Here is a 21289-nt window from a genome sequence, read left to right as displayed (position 1 = left end):
GCTCTACTGCCTTTGCCCCAGGAGCTGCACATTGGCCGGATTGCGTGTCCCCTGCCTGCCTGGCAGAGTGAGGCATAAAATAGTGTCACTTGGCTCCCAGGAAAAAAGCAGGAGGGTGCAGAGCCCCAGCCTGCCTCTGCCCCATGCACAAATCCAGGGGGCACATGCTCCCCATGACTTCCCCAAGGGTATGCACAGTGGTGGGGAGCCACCCCCTCTCCCCACCCTGGACTCCTGGACGAGCTGCCTGCAGCTCCATCATATGACCTGTCCTAGCCCTGGGTGCCATTCACCTCAGCACCTACCCCTGCCTCTCACAATGGGGGCCTCTATATGTGCCCCCCCATCCCTTCTCCTCTCCAGACTTACCATCATAGCACTGTCTGCGTGTGTCTGCGTATGGATGTGTCCACCCCTCACTCCCAAGCCACATCCCCCCAGCCCTGATGCTACTGCCCCTTACTCCTGACCCACAGTACCCCACATCCCACCAGGGTGTGTGGGAACCCCTCATCCCCAGGCTCTAAATCCCCCCCACACATACCCCATTCATACAAAGTACGTGCATAATTTAATATTTTTAGCCATGCAATTGTGATTAATTTTGACTATTTTTTTTTTAATTGTGCAATTAATTGCAATCAAATTTTTTAATAGTTTGACAGCCCTAAAAAAAGGTCTTTCATTTTCCTTTGTGTAGTCTCTCTCATATACACACACATACATGTATGCTTGTGTATGTGTGAAAGAAAGACTACAAGTCTGGGTGTACACGTATAAAATGACTGGTTTTGTTTAGTATGCATTAGCCAAGTATGAAACTGCAAAGGTAAATTTTTAAGACAGAAATTTTCAAAGACATTTGCCTATATTTTCACTTATGGGTAAACACGTATTTCACCACTTTTATTAAGGAACTTGCCCAAAGAAGTATTTAAAAATGAGCACAACAAAAGAACTGTAAAGTATACTGCAACCAACGGCTCTATCTAAATTCACTAGAAATTACAGATGGCTGACTTGTCAAATTCTCACGTTCTTATCCAATGTACAGTGAAATGAAAGGAAATCGTCCACTGACCTCATTAGGCACTTTATCAAGCCCATATGCTACATTGTTCTCCCAACATTAAAGACAGACAAGAATAATGTATCTATATTTTCTTAATTGTATGTTTATGATTAAAAAATAGATTACTCACATTATGCATCACTGAAGCTCTCTGTTCTGGAGTCAGGAGAGATGCTACAGTTTTATAATCTTTCTGTAGCTGTGCAGGCATGACAGGAAATCGTACTTTAGCAAATTGAGCCTTTCCCTTGAATAAAAAAAACAAACAAACCCAACTTTATCAGGCCTTTATAATGGTGTCACTGATGAAATATTAGCGTTTTAGAATGAAAATATTATGGTCTACAGAAATACTTTATTAATATATGACCATATTTTTAAAACTATAAATATAAAATAGTTACATTCTAATTTCCAGGATAATTCAGTTAATTAAACCTAAGCAACATGTTTCCATGTTGTAACCTGTAGTCTAAGCATAGAATAACAGTCACAATTATCCTAGCAAAACATAATGAAATACATCTTAAATTGTTTTTTTTCTAAACAAGTATACATATTTATAGAACGTTACCAATACAAGAAGACATTTTTCCAATTTCAAGCTCAGCTCTGTGTTAAATTTGCCTCCCATGATACTGGTGATCTCCTGGAGTATGTAAAACTCAGGGTACTTCTTCACATGTCCAATACATGCACTCAATAGTTGCTAGAGACAAGAAAAATAAAAGCATTAAGCAGCCCAACTACCAGTATGTTTCTTGACAGTTTCACAAAAATTAAAATATATTTTGAACACAAAGCAGTTACGTTTGCTCATATTTTTACTTATGAAAAGACATTTATTCCACCCATTTCTATTAAGGGCTTTGTTCAAGGTGACTTCTTATTCTTTTTAGTAATTCAGCTACTCAAACTGCTATAAGATACAAAAAGAAAAATGGAGGCCAAGGCGAAGTTTTATTACTGTTATTTTTAAAAGCACTGTTTTTTTTAGGAGAGGTCAACTTTCATGACAGAGCCAGACCAACAGAAGGCTCAGAATCGAAAGACACAAGGCCTAGATTCTATTCATCTATTGCTGGCTTGCTAAGCAATGCTATATAAGGTAAAAAGTCCAGATTTTTAGAGACTGGCATTACAGGTACAAATGACACAATAGAGCATATTTTCTTGCAAACAACACATACCTTTTTTCCAAAACAATCAGCTGCTGGGAAGTGGGGTGTATGATTTAAGTGTATGACTAAGTATTGTAGCAGCAATTTCTGCAGAAGGAAGCTCTGCTCAGGGAAAAAAGAATATAACCCTGCACTTACCACAGGAAGCAAATGTGGCTCCCCAGCTGCTGGCTGTGATCAGTGGAAGCCTTTTCCATTTAGGCAGAGGCTGAAGCTACAGAAGCTGACTGGCTTGGTTCTGCTGTATTTCTAAAGCAGAGCCAAGGCCCAGGCTGAGTGGCCCTCAGTTGACTCCACAGGTGCTACTGCTGGCTGCCCATTCAGCTCAGCCTGAGAACAGGGAAGTGGCTGGGCCACTTGGCTCAGGCTGCAGCACACCCAGCTTTGCTCCCACTTACTGCAGCTGCCTGTGCTTTCCCTATGAAAATACTAATACTTGTCAGTATTTTCAAGGAAAAATCCTTTTTTTTTCATTCTGTGTTTAAAAACAAGGCATGCTTCATGCAAAAAATAAACTGATTATTTGGAAGTCTAAGTATTTGGTAATGCCCACAAATCAGGTACACAACATTTGTGGCTGCAAAAAAGTACATTGAGGCTAGGCTTAAATCTTTCAGGTCCTCAGTTTCTTTAAGGGTAAAACGCACAAAGCTATACCATAGTACAAGGCCACTGATTTCTGTAAAGACTCAGGTTCTGATAAAAAGTAAAAGAACATGATTTTTTGAATGAATGGGGTGTGTGCACACAAAAAACACTCCTATTGCTATGAGCACCCAGTAAAGCCAGTGTCATCATAAAAAAAAAAATCAAATCTGAATGAATTATATTCTAAGGTGTTTGAAGAAGTTAATGGAAAGTGTTGAGTATTTTCTAGTTCTTAAGCACAGAGAACAATTAAAAGAGCAGTGTAGTTTTCAGATTCAGAAATGTATCAAGGGAGGGTACAAAAAAATTAAACATCTGTTAAGATCATGAAAATGATACTAGTAACATTGGCACAATTTAAAAACATTTGTGTGTGTGATGAAAATTATTAAGAGCAGTGAATACTGACTGATTTAAGGAAAGATAGGCCAAATCAGTTTCACGTTAATTAACTAATTCTAGCTAAAAGGGATGCATACACCCAATGGAGGGGAGGGACCATCACCAAGGAGGAATATACTGCAGTTGCTTGGGGATGCAGGGGGGCAGTCAGGAAGGCCAAGGCAAAGATGGAACTGGGACTAGCTACCCGGATCAAGGACAACAAGAAGTCCTTTTTTAAATATGTGGGGGCAAAAAGAAGGTACCGGGTAACATGGGATTCCTGCAAGACATGCTAGGAAATTTGGTCGTCACACTAGATGACAAAGCTAACCTATTTAACGACTTCTTTGCCTCCATTTTCCTAAGCAGGGACCAGATCAGCCCCCCCACTGGCCCCCCTTAGGCCCCAGGGTAGGCGCACCTAGGCCAAGGGTCACAGAGGATCTAGTCAGGGAACTTCTGGAGGGACTGGATGTATTCAAATCAGCTGGTCCGGACGATCTCCACCCCAGAGTGCTGAGAGAATTAGCAGAGGTCATTGCAGGACCCCTGGCACGGTTTTACGAGTGCTCGTGGTGCTCTGGTGTGGTTCCAGAGGACTGGAAGAGGGCCAATGTGGTTCCCATCTTCAAAAAAGGGAGGAAGGAGGACCCAGGGAACTATAGGCCAGTTAATCTTACCTCGATCCTGGGGAAGCTTTTTGAGAGAATTATTTTGGCACATGTCCATGAGGGGCCAGCAAGGGAGATTATACTTAGGGGCAACCAACACGGGTTCATTAGAGGCAGGTCCTGTGAGACCAACCTGGTGGCCTTCTACGATCAGGTCACCAAATCCTTAGATGCAGGCATAACAGTGGACATAGTCTTTCTGGACTTTCGGAAGGCCTTCGACACTGTCTCTCACCCCGTTCTCATTAAAAAATGGGGGACTCTGGTGTCAACACCTACAGAGTCAAATGGGTCGCCAACTGGCTGGAGGGCAGCACCCAGAGAGTGGTGGTAGATGGGTCATTTTCGACCTGGAGGGATGTGGGCAGTGGGGTTCCGCAGGGCTCGGTCCTTGGGCCCACACTGTTCAACATCTTCATTAGTGACTTGGACAAGGGGGTAAAAAGCACCCTGTCCAAATTTGCTGATGACACTAAGATGTAGGGGGATGTGGGCATGCTAAAAGGAAGGAATAGGCTACAATTGGACCTAGACAGGTTACAGGGGTGGGCAGACGAGAATAGGATGGGAATCAATACAGACAAGTGCAAGGTGATGCACCTGGGAAGGAAGAACCAGCACCATACCTACAGGCTGGGGAACTCCCTTCTTGTCAGTACAGAGGCAGAAAAGGATCTTGGAGTCATCACTGATGCCAAGATGAACATGGGCCGGCAGTGTGGGGATGTGGTCAGGAAGGCTAACCATACCTTGTCATGCATCCACAGATGCACCTCAAGCAGGTCCAAGGAAGTGATACTTCCCCTCTATGCGGCACTGATCAGGCCGCAGCTGGAGTACTGCGTCTAGTTCTGGGCCCTGCACTTCAAGAGGGATGTGGACAACATGGAGAGAGTCCAGAGGAGGGCCACTCACATGATCATGGGGCAGCAGGGCAGGCCCTACGAGGAGAGGCTATGGGACCTGAACCTGTTCAGCCTCCACAAGAGAAGGCTGAGGGGGGATCCAGTAGCCTGTTACAAACTAGTCAGAGGGGACCAGCAGGCACTGGGGGGTCCCTGTTCCCCCGAGCACTCCCAGGAGTGACAAGAAATAATGGTCACAAGCTGGCAGAGGATAAATTCAGATTAGACATCAGGAGGCACTACTTCACGGTCAGGGCAGCTAGGATCTGGAACCAACTTCCAAGTGAAGTGGTGCTGTCTCTTACCCTGGGCGTCTTTAAGAGGAGGCTTAACAGTCACCTTGTTGGGGTCGTTTGACCCCAGTACTCTTTCCTGCCATGGCAGGGGGTCGGACTTGATGATCTGCTCAGGTCCCTTCCGACCCTAGAAACTATGAAACGTAGTTAAATTATTTATTGGTAGAATAGATAAAAGAATGTATATATTGAAATAAATCTGCAGTCCTTCAAAATCCTTTAGTAGTTCACTATATTATGGATTAGTTGGGTCTGTAAAACAAAGTATTGTATTTAAATTTACAGAGAAACAATAATTACTTGAGAAATGAAACTGGAGATCTTGATAAACCATTTGCAGTGAAAAGACTTCAAATTATTATGTGTGTTGGGGAAACATCTTGGCAACCAAACAAACATGCATCTCACCTTGCTAGGTATTCTAAATTAAATAACAAAAAAGGGACTCCATATGTGATTAGTGTGGGGTGGGGGTAGTTTTTCTTCTGTGTAAAATTACTTTGAATTTATATACTTTAAAAGCACCTATATTCTTATGACCCTGTTACTGGGGTTCTACACAGGCAGATGCGGGAACAGAAAACATACCTCATACAAACATTCGTTTCTCCTGGAACAGTCACTGCTCTCCCAGGAGAAACCATGAGTGTACAGACATTCAGGTTTTTTCTCCCAGAATAAAAATGGCTGCTCCAAAAGAAAAATAACCTGGGAACAACCAGGGCTAAATCAATCCTAAGAAGTTTTTTTCTGGGACGGAGAATGTCTGCGTATGCTGTGGCTTCTCATAAGCAGACTAGTCCTCCAGGATCCCCATTCCTGCTCTGGGAGAGAATGTATTTCTCACTGATTTCTGTTTTTCAAGCAAGGAGCAACACAAGCCCCCATCACAACCCCACATGGTGCTACCGGGAAACAGGTTGAGCATGCGCAATCTGGGGCAGCCAATCACGGCAGCCCTATGTACTGCTGCCACATGTTGCTAGGCAGATTAATGGAGCCTGAATTGCTAAGATGTATACACAGGCCTCCTGCATAGATGCATAAATACTTCCACCTTCATTTTAAAATTAGGTCTGGCGTGTGACTTCTTGTTCTGAAAATCCAAGTCATATATAACTATGGTCTTTAAAGACCGTTGGCCAGTGCAGGTAGAAATCAATGATTAAAACACACACACACACACACACACACACACACACACAGAGAGATAATTTTAAGATGTTAAAGTTCAAAGATATTATCATGGAATAGAGATTATAACTTCTAATTATATATCATTTGAGACAATATATTCATGTAACCTTTTTAGAAGTTGTATAAATAATGAACAACAGGCCCTGGACTATATTCAGGGTCCAATCTTATGGGGTTCCCAGAGGCTCCTCTATAGATTATTAAAGAAAACCACTCTACCTAGTGGGACTCCAGGCTCAAACTAGAGGTTCCCATTAAGCATCTCTATGATGCTCAGTTTCAGTTCTCAAACTGTGGATTTATGACTCGAGAGAGCACAAGCAGACAAGGTTCTTTGGGCAGATGTGACATCTTGTTAGACCAACTAAATAGTTGGAATAATTGTTCTTTGCAAGCTTTTCAGGCACAAATGCCCTTCTTCAGGCATAGGGAGAGTTTGTCGTCTCCAGCGACAGCATACTTGTTAACAGCAGTCAGAGATGAGAGACAACAGACCCGATTACCCACCCAATAAGCCCTACCGTCTCTCTGCAAGCTTGTGTACAGAGTCAAGCCCTTACTTTTCTCCAAAAGTGTAGATTCAAGAAATTAAATGAATAAAGGATATCCAATAAGAATGCCCACCCTTTTTTTTTTTTTTTAGAAAACAAGGATTAAAAATCGAGGCTTCCCAACCAAAGATTTAGAATCAATTTGATTTAAATCAAATCCATCCTGCTGTTGGCTGTTATTTATAACGTTTGACATGCTTTTCTTGTAGAATGAGTGCAAAAAGGGGCAATCTTTCAGAAAACTTTTGACATTTTGAATGCCAAAAGACTTACATTTCTGTAGACTAACCATGCTAGTACTCTAACAATCATTGTTCTTGTGGTATATGAAGGTATAAGAAGTGATCAAAATATAACAATTCTCATACCACTATATTTACTACATTTAGAATTATCATAAAAAATATCGGCGTTTCTGCTGAATTAGTTAACTGTTTTTCAGTAGTAAACAACTGACAGTTATGGACTACGAAACTTGTCATTCACTCCTTTGAGATGATACTTATTTTATACTGGCTTCAGATGCATACTGAAAAGGTAAAAACTGGGTGGGGGGGATACCCTGTAGACTCAACATTTCCTTTCACATTAACTCATGAAACTAAGATAAACTGAACTAATTTCTGAGTTATACATTCAAGGCTCTTGGCAATTTCATTACAAAATGCATTCTTTCATTCATTGTCCACAATTTCTGCTTCAAAGACATTTGGAAATGCATTATTTTCTTAAATATAAATCACAGACTGAAATACATGTGATCAAAGGAGGGTAGAAATTTGTTTGGAAACTAGATACAAAACACAAGTGACAACATATAGCGTAAGACTCATGGCCGACTGGTGCACCTTACTCGGGGGGTGGACATGTGCCCACCCCAGCAGCCAATCAGGGACCGAGAGGTTGGGGGGGGGAGGGGAATCCCTGCAGCTGATCTCACTGTTGGGGTGGGATCTCACTCACTGGCACCTGGAAGTAGCTGCAGCACTTGCACTCCCTGGCCGGCGCTCGTAGGCAAGGTACCAGTGCTTCCATTGGCCCTGCCGCCCGTCACCTACCCAGGAAGCACGGCCTGTTGGGGGGTGTATGCCCATGCACCCCCTATACATTGCCACAGATGAGACTAATCCCAACTGTTAACATTACCACTAGAAACTTGTTCATCAATCTCCTCTTTCAACTGTTGAAAAACGTGCCTTAAATATTACTAAAACAAAGAGTAAGAAAATGTTAAAGTGAAATAAGATCAGACTTCAATTATTATCACAGTGAAAACTTACTCCACAGATAACTATTTGTGAATTCAGATGGTGTTCTGCTCTGTATAAATCAGTGACATGTATTACTTGAATGAGCTTACAGTTTCAAATGTGTACACACAAAACATTACTACTAGAAGCTCTACCCGGAAAATAATATACATTAACACGGGCCCTCAAAAAACAATTTTCAATTTTAATTTCTCTTCTCTATGGTAAAAAAAATCTAATTAAAATTAATATTTACTTTTCTTACCACACTTCCTGCAATCTTACTACAGTTTGAGTGCAGAACCAAGAGCTGAATTTCTGCCTTGCAATTCACATTCTTGATTCAGCATAAAAAGTCAAATCAAACCTATGTAATAGTACTCTTACTTTCTCATTCACTAAACAGTTCAACAGTCTTGATTGAAACAGACCTAGAAACTGACTTCAGGTTGTCTGCACCCCATTTACACTAAGCAATTTAGTCCAGAGCTAATCTGTTTCTGTATTCTGAACCACCTTTCCCATCCTTGTGTAAATTGCAGTCACAGGAGCTCTACTCAAGTAAATTCCAGGACGTCATTCTCCCATTGTACTTGGCCTTGGTGAGGCCGCAGCTGAAGTATTGTGTTCAGTTTTGGGCTCCACAATTCAGAAAGGATGTGGAGAAGCTTGAGAGAATCCAGCAAAGAGCCACACGCTTGATCAGAGGTCAGGAAAACAGAACTTACGACAACAGGCTAAGAGCTATGGGGCTCTTCAGCCTGGAAAAGCGCAAGCTCTGGAGGTATCTGATGGCCACTCATAAGTTTATCATGGGTGTTCACCAGTATCTGGGGGGACATTTGTTCACCAGAGCGCCCCAAGGGATGACAAGGTCGAACAGTTATAAACTCCTGCAAGACCGTTTCAGACTGGACATAAGGAAGAATTTCTTTACTGTCCGAGCCCCCAAGGTCCATCGGAGGTGGTTCAAGCACCCACACTGAACGCCTTCAAGAGAAATCTGGTTGCCCATTTTGCTGGGATCCTATGACCCCAGATGACTTCCTGCCCCTGGGGCAGGCGGCTGGACTCGATGATCTTCCGAGGTCCCTTCCAGCCCTAACGGCTATGAAATCTATATGAAACACCATTCAACTTTTGTTTAAGAATACAATAAAACATTGAAATTGACACATCAACACATCATACTCTTGGTCTCTAATCACCCTGGAGTTAATCGATAAAATATTTAATTCAAAACTTACTCCACTCCATTAAAATAACTACACATGGCAGCTCACTGCATTACCCACTTTTTGCCACTGACTCAGTAGCATATCTATTTTTTTAAAGCCTGTTAATTTAAGTAGAGTTCAAGAGTAATTCCTAGCTTACCAAAAATAAAACACTTTGCCACTTGCTTTGATAACGAATTAATTTCATCTTTACATTCAATGACTCATTGATACTGCACAATGTCTACTCCATCATTTGGTATATTGTTTTTTTCCCAATAACAAGTTGTTCAAGAAAAGCAATGAATTGCAACCTTTCTGACTGTTACCTCAACATAAAGAACTGCATCCTCAGAGAGGGTGTCATAATCCTGAGCACAACTCTTTGCAGCATTCTGTGCAAACTTCAAAAATTCTGCAACTTCGCTGTTGACCAATTCTTTCATTTCCTGAAATGTGAGAAAAAAAGATCCCTAAATTTAAGACACAGCTGTTCTTTCTTGCTGTTAACCATGATTGTAAATGTACATCAGTCCTGCAATGGACTGATTTAAGCATCTCAGTTATTTGATTATACACTGTAGATAGAAAGTGCAAAAGTTCAGGTAAGGAATGGAATAATTTCTAGTCCAGATGAAAAATGGAGTTCCTGCTGTGTAACAAATATCTGCAGTTTACCTAAGGGGAATGACACACACCACAAGTGGCTTTCATAATCATAGATAATTAGGGTGGGAAGGGACTTCAAGGAGGTCATCTAGTCCAACCCCCGGCTCAAAAGACCATCCCCAACTAGATCATTCCAGCCAAGGCTTTTTCTAGCTGCATCTTAAAAATCTCCAAGGATGGAGAATCAACAACTTCTCTGGGTAGCCTGTTGTAGTGCTTTATTACCCTCCTCATGAGGAAGTTTTTCTGAACATCTAACTTAAACTTCCCTTGCTTCAACCTGAGTCTTCTCTTCTTCAGACAAAGTAAATCCAGTTCCCTCAGCCTCTCTTCAGAAATCATGTGCCCCAGGCCCCAAACCATTCTCACTACCTTTTGCTGTACTCTCTTCATTCTGTCCACATCCTTTCTATAGCGGGACGCCCAAAACTGGACACAGTACTCCAGATATGGCCTCACCAGCACCAGATAAAAGGTAAGAATCACTTCCCTTGATCTGCTGGCAGTGCAGAATACCACTGGTCTTCTTTGCAACAAGGACACACTGCTGGCCCATATTCAGCCTACTGTCCACTGCAACTCCTAGGTCCAAATATACGTGGGGGGGGCTGGGGGTTACGGGGGGACTGCGGCCCCCCCATAACCCCATCCCAGTGCTGCAGCTGCCCACCCCAAGCGCAGCCCCCACATGCCAGGAGCGCAGCCCCCACATGCAGGGACCCCAGCCCCAGCCCCAGCCCTTCCCCACCCCGCCTGTACAGATCTGGGGCACATGACCGCACCCCCCACTACCTCTGGGGGGAGGGGGGGGAGCCATGGCTTAGTGCCACACCCTGCCCCGCCATGGCTGGGCAGCACCTGCTCCATTCCCTCCCTCACCACAGGGGGCTTTGATCTGCCCCTCTACGCCCCTTATACCACAACAGACTTACCAGCTGCATGCAGCTCTCCAAGCTGCCGAGCTGTGCTCCTTGCCACCTATGTGCTGCGTTGCAGCTGGCCAAATTATTGGCCACATGAGGCTGACTTCCATTACAGTCAATTTTCTTTACATCGGTGCTAATCCAATATTGGACCGATTCATCAGTGCACCTCTAATGCTTATGTTATGGAATACTGCCCCAGGTATAAGCAACATTTCCAGAAATAACCATTTGCCAACATGTTAACAGATTTGGCTAGGACATTATGAAATTCCACATCTATGTATGTACCACCCATTTTATTTATGGTTAATGTATTGATGTAATCTTTCCTACTTCTGCCATCTAAGAGCAGACATATAGAGAAGAGCACAGATGACCTATTAAGACAGCTGCCATTATATCTGGCAATCTTTTTAGTAAAATGAAATTAAAAACTTTCCCAAAAAATATTTTGAGTAAAACAAAGCTAGGTTTTCCTTCTGCTTTTGCTTTTCTTAACATAAATAAATAAATAAATCTCACATTTCCACTGTTGGGGAGCGGGAATGTGGGAAAGACCCAAGTACTTAATACTAATTATTATACTAATATTTTTATTTCAAAACAAAATTAGCAATTTTTTGCTTGAATGTTTGCAGAAAAAAAGAAAGAAAGGAAGAAAAAAGGAGAAAACACAAACCAGACTCTTACCAAATACTGTAGATATTCTCTCTGATTTGCAGCATTCATTTGGTAGGAAGCAGGTTTTCTCGCATATTTAGTCAGCAGATATAAATATATTTTCTGCTCATCTTCAGTTAGACAAGAGACATAAGGATATGGAATTCTAGGTTCTGGAAAAAGACTGTCATTAGGTGTGGGTTTGATTTCCACCTCTGCTGGAACTGCAGCCTGTGTATTACGCATTTCCTTGTCGTCTTCAGTCTGTGTGTTACATGTTTGCTTGTCTTCTTCATGGTTTGGTGATAGGTCTACATTTTTTTCTGTACGTCTGGAAAAAAAAAAAAGCAATACATTATACTACCTGCACTTCTCACATAAAGATAGGTACTTATGAAAATTGAGGCTGTCAATCAGAATATCTTACTTTTTTAATCATCAGGTAAAATGCATTATAATTAAAAAAAGTCATCATGTTATTTCAGCATCTACACATGATCTACATTTCATAATTCTGGGGTTTTATTTAAGCAGGTGAAATCCTAGTATCAATGGTGCCTTTGCCACAGACTTTAACAAGTTATTCACTGCCACTTTTCTACAAATGGTTATATATACTAGCTTGCCACACTGAATATTTAGGTGAGAGAACCAATTATAAAATACAAGGCCTTTGGCTCTGGATACATCTTTATTATGAACAGGAGATAATTCAGTTTCAGCATTGCTTCATCTGCTCTCTACTGTTTAGGCATATTACACTGTGTGTTGACAATTTGTAATCAACTACGACTCATTTACTCTTGAAGCAAAATTTATGCCAGTTAAAAATACTATTAAATTATTAAGGCTTAATTGCTTTTACAGTGGGAAAATTAAAATTACTCCACTTCAACAAATGTGAGAGTCAAAATTTGAGAGAAAATTCTTCCCAAGGATGAAGCATACTTCACTTTCACAACTGATTCTAGCATTTTTTAGTACTAAAAGCAAGGACTGGACATGAAGGGTGAAAATGGTCCTAGCAACAGGTAGGCATATAATAATATTGATTCTTAAAACAACTTCAGAATACAAAGGCTTATTTAGCCCTTATGTATTTACAATAACTATTGCTTAAAAGCGAGCATATTTTAGGTTAACAAAATGAACATTAACTGCTGATCTTGGAAAAACATATTTTAGAGATTTGATTTCAGCACTAGAAGACGTCTCAAGAGCTATTCAAACCTAACAGTATCACGTTCACAGTTCTTAATAATACTTCACAGCTGTCTCTCTGAATATGAGAATATGTCCATCCTGGTGGCACAAACTGGCAAATTTAATTAAGCTGCAGCAGCGACAAGATGCTGACTCAGATATGCCAATGTAAGAACGTCAAGAAATTCTAGCAGCTTAAATTGGCTACATTCAGCACAGAATGAAATGGCAGCACATCAAGATCATTTCAGTGTGCAGTGCTGTCAAAATCTTCATCAGGGTGCAAACCAAAATAATCCGACAGCACCTTTCTATCCATATTTACAGCATTATACTTTATTTGAGCTGACGGTTTAAATTTTCCCCCCTCATTTTATCAGCAACCCACCATCACATCAGCTGCAGCTTCCATGGGAAAGGAATACTTACCTTAGCAAATATTATCAGGAGCCGCTGTATACCAACGAACAAATTTTTAGAGCATCCTTAAAAGTTGTGCTCCAAGATGCTGCTGCTTTCTCTCTCACTAAGTTTTAATCTGTTTCCTCTAACTACGGCTAAGTTTTAACATGTACAGCTAAGATCACACACAACAGAGCCTTAGAGACAGTTTCATGAACAGTGGTGTAAATGGTTGCCTGACTGCCCATAGTCTAAGCTCTGGGCATTTCCTCAAAATGCTGTTCCAACAAAGGTGAAGTTTGATGGCTACTCCATTTATCTGAAGACAGGGGAAGGTGAGAGTCATTGGGTGCAACTACATTATGTGCTTTATTGCAGAGTTGACCAATTAGCTCAGTAAAGTCTACGTGTATGCCAGCATTATGGTGCAGTAAGCTAATTAACTCCATCATAAAATAATACTGTCAGAGGTCGTATGTGGGGGGTTTGTGGGCCAGTGAGGGATTTCAGGTGCGCTGCCCATTGCCCTCAGGGCTCTCATGGCAGCAGCAGGCAGAGCCCCCAGTGGCGCATGCCTCTGGCTGAATCCCAGGGCCAGTACTTGCTGGCACAGAGTCAGCCAGTCCCGCTGGCACGTGCCTTCACACCAGACCAGGCTGGATCCACGCCAACACATGCTGATTGTGGCACTGCAGGCAGAAGCCACGTGCCATTGAGCCCAGTGGGCTTTGTGCCTCCATGGGTGGCTTCCTGCTGGAGTGCTGGTAGCTCCATGTGCAGGCACAGAGCCAGCCGGCCCAATGATGCATGGACCAGGAGCTGTGCATCATCAGGCCAGACAGGCACCATGCCTCCATGTGGGGCTTCCAGCACTTCAGAGGGAAGCAGTACATGGAGGCAAGCAGGAGCCAATGGCATGAGACTATGTACCTCTAGGGGTGCACTGACAGAGATTTTTTGGGCCGATATTTAACGAGACACATCGGCCAATACCGATCTGATTTCATTCCTAAAGGAAGTGATCCTTTGGGCGCAGAGGGAGATGATCCCACTGTGAGGGAAGGGGGCCAAAAAACCTCTTTGGCTAAAGAGAGAAATCCAGAGAAGCCCAATCGCAAAAAAAAAAAAAAAAAGACGCATATAAGCAGTGGAAGCAGGTTGAAGCTACCAAGGAGGAGTATACCTACTTGGCCCGTACTTGCAGGGGGGCAGTTAGAAAAGCCAAAGCAGCTACAGAGCTGAGGCTAGCAACACAAATTAAAGACAACAAAAAGTCCTTTTTTAGGTATGTACGGAGTAAAAGGAAGGTGCAGGGCACCATAGGACCCCTAGTGAACAAGCAGGAGCAATTAGTGACTGACGGGGGGACAAGGCTGAGCTCTTCAATGAGTTTTTTGCCACCGTGTTCTTGAACCAGGACAAGTCTCCTAATGGGTTCTTAGATGAGCATCAGAGGGTGAGCCCACCAACTGTCAATGCTGACTTGGTGCAGAGTCACTTGGATGGACTGGATGTGTTCAAGTTAGCAGGCCCGGACAAACTGCATCCAAGAGTACTGAAGGAATTGTCCCGTGTCACAGCAGAACCACTGGCACAGCTGTTTGAGCGCTCGTGGTGCTCGGGTCAGGTCCTCGAGGACTGGAAAAGAGCCAGTGTGGTCCCTATTTTCAAGAAGGGGAGGAAGAAGGTTCCGAGTAATTATAGGCCAGTTAGTCTCACCTCTACCCTTGGAATGGTCTTTGAAAAAATTATTAAGGATCATATTTGTGTGAGTCCAGCAGGAAAAATAATGCAGCAGGGCAATCAGCATGGATTCGTAGCAGGTAGATCATGCCCAACCAATCTGGTTTCTTTTTATGACCAGGTTACAAAACGCTTAGACATACAAGTAGAGGTGGATATCATTTACTTGGATTTTAGGAAGGCGTTTGATACGGTATCTCATCCCATTCTCCTAAATAAATTAAGAGGCTGTGACTTAGAAGTTTACATGGTCGGTGGATAGAAAATTGGCTTACGGGGAATGCACCCAGACAGTGGTAGTAGACAGGTTGATATTGATCTGGAAGGATATGGTCAGTGGGGTCCCGCAGGGCTTGGTCCTTGAACCTGTACTCTTCAATGTCTTCATCAGTGACTTGGATGTGGGTGTGAAGTGTACTCTGTCCACATTTGCAGATGACAGAATCATAGATGTAGGGTTGGAAGGGATCATCCATGATGATCTTCTCAAAGTCCAACCCCCTGCCTGGGCAGGACAAAAAACTGGGCTCAAATGATCCCAGCTAGGTAGGCATCAAGCCTCCTTTTAAAGACCCCCAGGGTAGGAGCCAGCACTACTTCCCTTGGAAGTTGGTTCCAGATCCCAGCTGCCCTAACTGTGAAGTAGTTCTTACAGATATCTAATCTAAACCTATTCTCCAGCAACTTGTAGCCATTAGTCCTTGTTATGCCAGGGGGCACTAGGGGAAACAAGGTCTCTCCCAAACCCTTCTGGTCCCTCCTAGTGAGTTTACAGACAGTTACCAGGTTCCCCCTCAGCCTCCTCTTGTGAAGGCTGAACAGGTTCAGGTCCCGCAGTCTCTCATTGTAGGGTCTGCCCTGTTGCCCCCGGATCATGTGGGTGGCCCTCCTCTGGACCCTCGCCATGTTGTCCACATCCCTCCTGAAGTGGGGCGCACAGAACTGGATGCCGTACTCCAGCTGTGGCCTGACCAGTGTTGCAGAGACAGGGAGGATCACCTCCTTGGCCCTGCCTGAGATGCACCTGTGGATGCACGACAAGGTCCGGTGAGCTCTGCCAACTGTGACCTCGCATTGTCAGCCCATGTTCATCTAGCTATCTTCCAATCGTCTAGTCAATAATGACTCCAAGATCCCTTTCTGCCTCCATGCTCTCAAGACAGGAGTTTCCCATCTTATAAGTGTGCTGCTGGTTTCTACTGCCCAAGTGCAGCACCCTGCACTTGTCAGTTTTGAAGCGCATCCTGTTTTTGTTAGCCCACCCCTGTAACCTATCCAGGTCTTGCTGCAGTCTTTCCCTCCCTACTAGCGTGCTCACCTCACTCCAAATTTTGGTATCATCAGCAAATTTAAACAGGTTGCTTTTCACCCCGTTGTCCAAATCACTGATGAAAAAATTGAACAGTGTGGGCCCAAGGACCGGGTCCTGGGGGACTCGGCTGCCAACTTCTCCCTAGGTCGAATATGACCCATCCACCGCCACCCTCTGAGTATGACCCTTCAGCCAATCTGCAATCCATCTGACTGTGTAGGAATCAATGTTACAGTCATCCAATTTTTTAATGAGGATGGGGTGGGAGATGGTGTCAAAGGCCTCGATAAAGTCCAGAAAGACTACATCCACAGTAACACCTGCATCCAATGCTTTTGTGACCTGAGCATAAAACGCAATCAGGTTGGTCTGACATGACCTGCCCCTAATGAAACCGTGCTGGTTGCCTTTGAACTTCATCCCTGAAGCCGGCCCATTGCAGATGTGCTCCATGATGATCTTCTCAAACAGTTTTGCTAGGATTGAGGTAAGACTGATGGGCCTATAGTTTCCCGGGTCCTCCCTCCTCCCTTTTTTAAAGATGGGGACCACATTAGCTATCTTCCAATCGTCTAGCACCTGGCCCGAGCACCACGAGTGCTTGTAAAGCCGTGCCAAGGGCCCTGCAATAACCCCTGCTAGCTCCCTCAACACTCTGGGGTGGAGAGCATCTGGAACTGCTGATTTGAACCTAAATGATGCTACTAAATTGAGGGGGGAAGTGAACACAACGGAGGGTAGGGAACAACTGCAGGCAGACTTGGACAGGTTGGAAAAGTGGGCAGAGCACAACAGGATGCAGTTCAACAAGGATAAATGCAGTGTGCTGTACCTAGTGCGTAAAAATATCCAGTAATTCCTGGCTGGGAAGTAACCCTCTCAGCAGCACAGAAATAGAAAGAGATCTTGGGAGTCACAGCGGACTCCAAGATGAACGCAAGTCATCAGTGTGACAAAATCATCAGCAAAGCTAACAAAGCAGATGCATGACTAACAGAACCAAGGAGGTGATGCTTCCCCCTCTATGCGCCATTGGTCAGACCACAGTTGGAGTACTGCATCCATTTTGGCAGCTGTACTTCAAGAAGGATGTGGATAACCTCGAGAGGGTCCAGAGGAGGGTCACTTCTACGATTAAGGATCTGTAGGCCAAGCCCTATGAGGAGAGACTGAGGGACCTGGATCTCTTCAGCCTCTGTAAGAGAAGGCTGAGAGGTGATCTTGTGGCCGCCTACAAATTCATTAGCGGGTGCAGCAAGGGATCAGAGAGGCTCTGTTCATCAGGGTGCCTCCTGGGGTAACAAGAAACAATGGTCACAAACTGACAGAGAAAAGATTTAGGCTAGACATCAGGGAAAATTTCTTCACGGTAAGAATGGCCAAAATTTGGAATGGGCTTCCAAGGGCTCTCCCCTACCTTGGGGGTCTTTAAGAGAAGTCTGGATAGGCATCTGGCTGGGGTCATCTGACCCCAGCAGTCCTTCCTGCCCAGGGAAGGGGGTTGGACTCGATTATCTGTTGAGGTCCCTTCTGACCCAAGCATCTATGAATCTATGATTCCAATACATAGCCCTGTGGCGTGGAGAGTGGTATCCGGCTGGTAAGTCTGTTGTGGGTGAACGGGGGAGGGAAGGAGTCCTCCCCCCACAACCCTGGCAGTCGCCCACACCCGACCCACAGGCCGCCACCCCAGCCTTGTTGGTGTCCCCCCCATTCACAACGCATAGCCCCTCAGCACCCCTCCTACCCCCACCAGAGGAGGCCCCCAGCAAGCTCCACTTACCTCAAAGGCTCCAGGAAGGAAAGCAAGCCTGAGCCAAGCCCTGTCAGAGAGTCTCTGGCCCCACCCCTTCCCCTCTAGATGCCCCTCCACCTGCAGAAAGTTCTTTGCAAAATTGGATAATCTACAGGTATCGCTGTTAAAACGAAAATTCCGCTTTTTTTCCTACTGAAAGGTAAAATCTGTGTTTTTTCCCCATTTTTCTGTGAGAAACGGAAAACCCAGATCCCTGGTGATTAAATTCAGTTCCTGATTTTAAAAGAACTATAAACAGAGACCTAATGTAATTGCTTGGGTAAAAAGTCTGGCTAGCCAGTCAGCCATGCTGATAACAATCCCATTCTTTAAAAACAGCAAGAGATAACACCACATGTACGAACATTATCACTGCTTTCTGTGGCTTCCCATCCACCATTCTTCCGCTACACATAGTTCATTTATTTCCTGTTCTACGTGGCAGTCATTATGGTTGCTGACAGACATGAAAAAAACAAACAGACCGTGTTACTGGAAGCAGCAGCACTTTAGTTCAACCTGGCTCTGCAGCTTCTGTATAGACTGGGCACTTCACTGGGGCTTTTTGCTGCTTTTATCTAATAGCAGAATCAGCTATTAGACAAAAAAGCCAAAAAGCCCCAATAAGGTCCTAATCTATACAGATATTGGGCAAGCCAGGTCCAACTAATGCAATGCCTCTTCTGGGCATGTGTTGGGCTTAGCACAGGATCATGCTGAGTTTGAAATAAAATGCCACTGGGCATGGGGGGGGGAAGGGAGGGGAAGATTTCCACATTTGCAAGCAGCCCATCTCGGTAAAACCCATACCAACCTTAATCTCTGCAAACGACAACTGCACCATGGTTGTTATTTGACAAACAACAACCACACCGTCTCAAAGTCATGAAGAAATGGGATTCTAAATCAGATGGCATGACCAGTCTTCTTCAAAATGAAACAAAAAGGGGGGTGGGGGGGAGAAGAAGAAATCTAGTACATGGCCACAAACCATGGGTTCTTTGGGATTCACCACTAAAATTAGTTTACTAATAATTAATAGCAAAGAAGAAAAACTAACAAACAAAGATTCAGATCATTCTTCCAGGACCAAGAATGAAAGTCTACAGCTTGAAATCTCACAGAAGGGACAATGGAAAACAAAATCACAGCTATTACCAATGAGCTATTAATATTCTTTACAGGTCAGAAAACAAGTTAGTTCTTTTTTTTGCCCCCTTAAAAGGTAAACAATAGAAGAAAGCATGTTTTGAAGGGATAAAAACAGGAAATACAAAGAATATGTACAGCAACTGAGAGACTACCTGTTTGACAACATCCATAGTTCAGAGAGGGTTGGAGCCAATGAATATCTTTCATAAATGTCTCGTGAGAAAAATACTTCGCTGCCATTTTTTGGTGGAATATCCCTGTTAAAAAAAAGCAACAATACATATTTCTAAAATACAACGTAATGCAAAAGACAGTGTTTATATTTAGGCAGGGAATCAGGTCTGGACTTGGTGACAGAAACTCTGATAAAAACATTTTCCATCAAAACATGAAGAACCATAGACATTAGAGGTGCACTGATATACTGGTCCATATCAGATCAGCATGGATAAAGCATCTGCACGGATAAAGGAAAATTGACGCTATCGACAATTGGCTTTTTTTGGCTGGTGCAGCTGGCTGATAATTACACCAATAAATGCCAGCTGCATGTGCACAGCTGCAGCACACACATGGCCAAGAGTGCAGCGGGGCAGCGTGTAGACCAGCATCCAGCCAGTAAGTCTGGGAGAGGGACGGGAGAGGCGTGGATGGGGGTACAGATCAAGGCCCCTGCAGTGAGGGAGGACGTGGGGCTGGGGTAAGTGTTGCGCAGCCAGGGTGGAGTGGGGTGCAGGATGGAACCATGGGCAGCTTGCTGAGGGGTGCAGGGGGAGCTGCTCCTGCCACTGCATGGGGGGCATGTGCCCCTAGGGTCTGTGCATGGGGCGAGGGCAGGCTGCCCACTGCGGGCTCAGGGGCTGCATCAGCCTCTTCCTGGCAGGGCAGTTGAGCCGGGACTGCACTTAAGGCGGCTGGGGGCGGGGCAGGCAGTGGCATTGAGATGGGGGCTACAGGGAATTTTTTGGGTGGCTGTAGCCCAACCACAGACCACCCCCCAGCACTGCAGCCAACACCTGCCCCCATCCCCGTCCACAGTTGCAGCCCTGGCCCCCTGCCGGGAAGAGGCTGGTGCAACCCCCAAGCTGCCGGGCTGCATATCGGCTATCGGATCAGTATCAGCTTATATGGCGGGTTAATAATTGGCCATCGGTATTGGTTGAAAAAAAGTCTTTAACAGTCCACCCCTAACTGAAATCAAAATGAAATCAGGTCCAAATATCCAGTTTTGATCTGGATGAAAAAAAAAAATTCTGACAATATCAAAACATGCCTGGTTTTACTTTTCAAAACACAATGGCAAGAGTTTTGTTTTGAAATGATTTTACATTTTGATTTTTTTCTTTTTTAATTTTGCATTACAGCTCTCTAAAGCAAAGCTTTGCTGTCCAAAAGGAAGGAAAGTCAATTGAGATGCATGGTATGATACTGCTATGTCTCCTTTGCATCTGCCTCAGAAAGTGAAGGACCAAAATTATTTCTAAATTTGCTATACCCATAAAAAACCATCAAGGTTTTTCTTTGTTACATGATTTTTAGTTTTGTTTTCAGCTCCTCCCTGGACATTGAGGGAAGGATAAGATCAGAAACAAAGGTCAAATCTTCTTGACCTGGTGCTAGGAATATTCAATGAAAGGGGAAGATGAGCACTTCATCTTCAGCCTTCCATGCCCTTACCAGCATTGAGAGCTTTGGCTTGTGTTCGTTCCTCTGCCTGTTAGTCCAACAGGATGTGTGTGAAAACTAGCACTGCAAGGGGATGGCACATTCCCAATGAAAATGAATGCTTAAAAACATTCATAAATGAACAGTATTACACGACAATGATACAGCAATCTCGTGAGGTGACACAAGGCAGTGATTTAACAAGGCACTAGTCAACAGACTAGACAAGTAAGTAAGACCCCTATATCCAACTGAAAACTACAAGAGAATGTAGGAAGGAAGAATGTAATTAACTGATCTGGAATAGCCAGGATACCAAGATCCTTCTCAAGGAATACCATAGCTTCTGAAAAAAAACCAAGTCTTAGTTAAAACCAGTGTGATTGAAAC

The 21289-nt window shown here is 43.9% G+C and overlaps 1 protein-coding gene across 1 annotated transcript in view; it reads right to left on the bottom strand.

Annotated features, from left to right (window-relative positions):
* ICE2 (interactor of little elongation complex ELL subunit 2) overlaps nucleotides 1-21289 on the bottom strand; it is a 59472-nt gene that overhangs the window by 36801 nt on the left and 1382 nt on the right. Inside the window, exons 2-6 of the mRNA XM_019533421.1 lie at nucleotides 19387-19491; nucleotides 11658-11958; nucleotides 9702-9821; nucleotides 1647-1781; nucleotides 1203-1319 (exon numbers count right to left, since the gene is read on the bottom strand). Coding sequence (XP_019388966.1) covers nucleotides 1203-1319; nucleotides 1647-1781; nucleotides 9702-9821; nucleotides 11658-11958; nucleotides 19387-19491 — 778 coding nt within the window. The remainder of the gene's footprint in view (nucleotides 1-1202; nucleotides 1320-1646; nucleotides 1782-9701; nucleotides 9822-11657; nucleotides 11959-19386; nucleotides 19492-21289) is intronic.

Source organism: Crocodylus porosus, unplaced genomic scaffold (assembly GCF_001723895.1).
Source record: "Crocodylus porosus isolate Cpor-Errol unplaced genomic scaffold, CroPor_comp1, whole genome shotgun sequence".
NCBI classification, from domain to species: domain Eukaryota; kingdom Metazoa; phylum Chordata; order Crocodylia; family Crocodylidae; genus Crocodylus; species Crocodylus porosus.
Note: the sequence above shows the minus strand (reverse complement) of the source record. Positions and strands in the feature narration are given on the sequence as shown.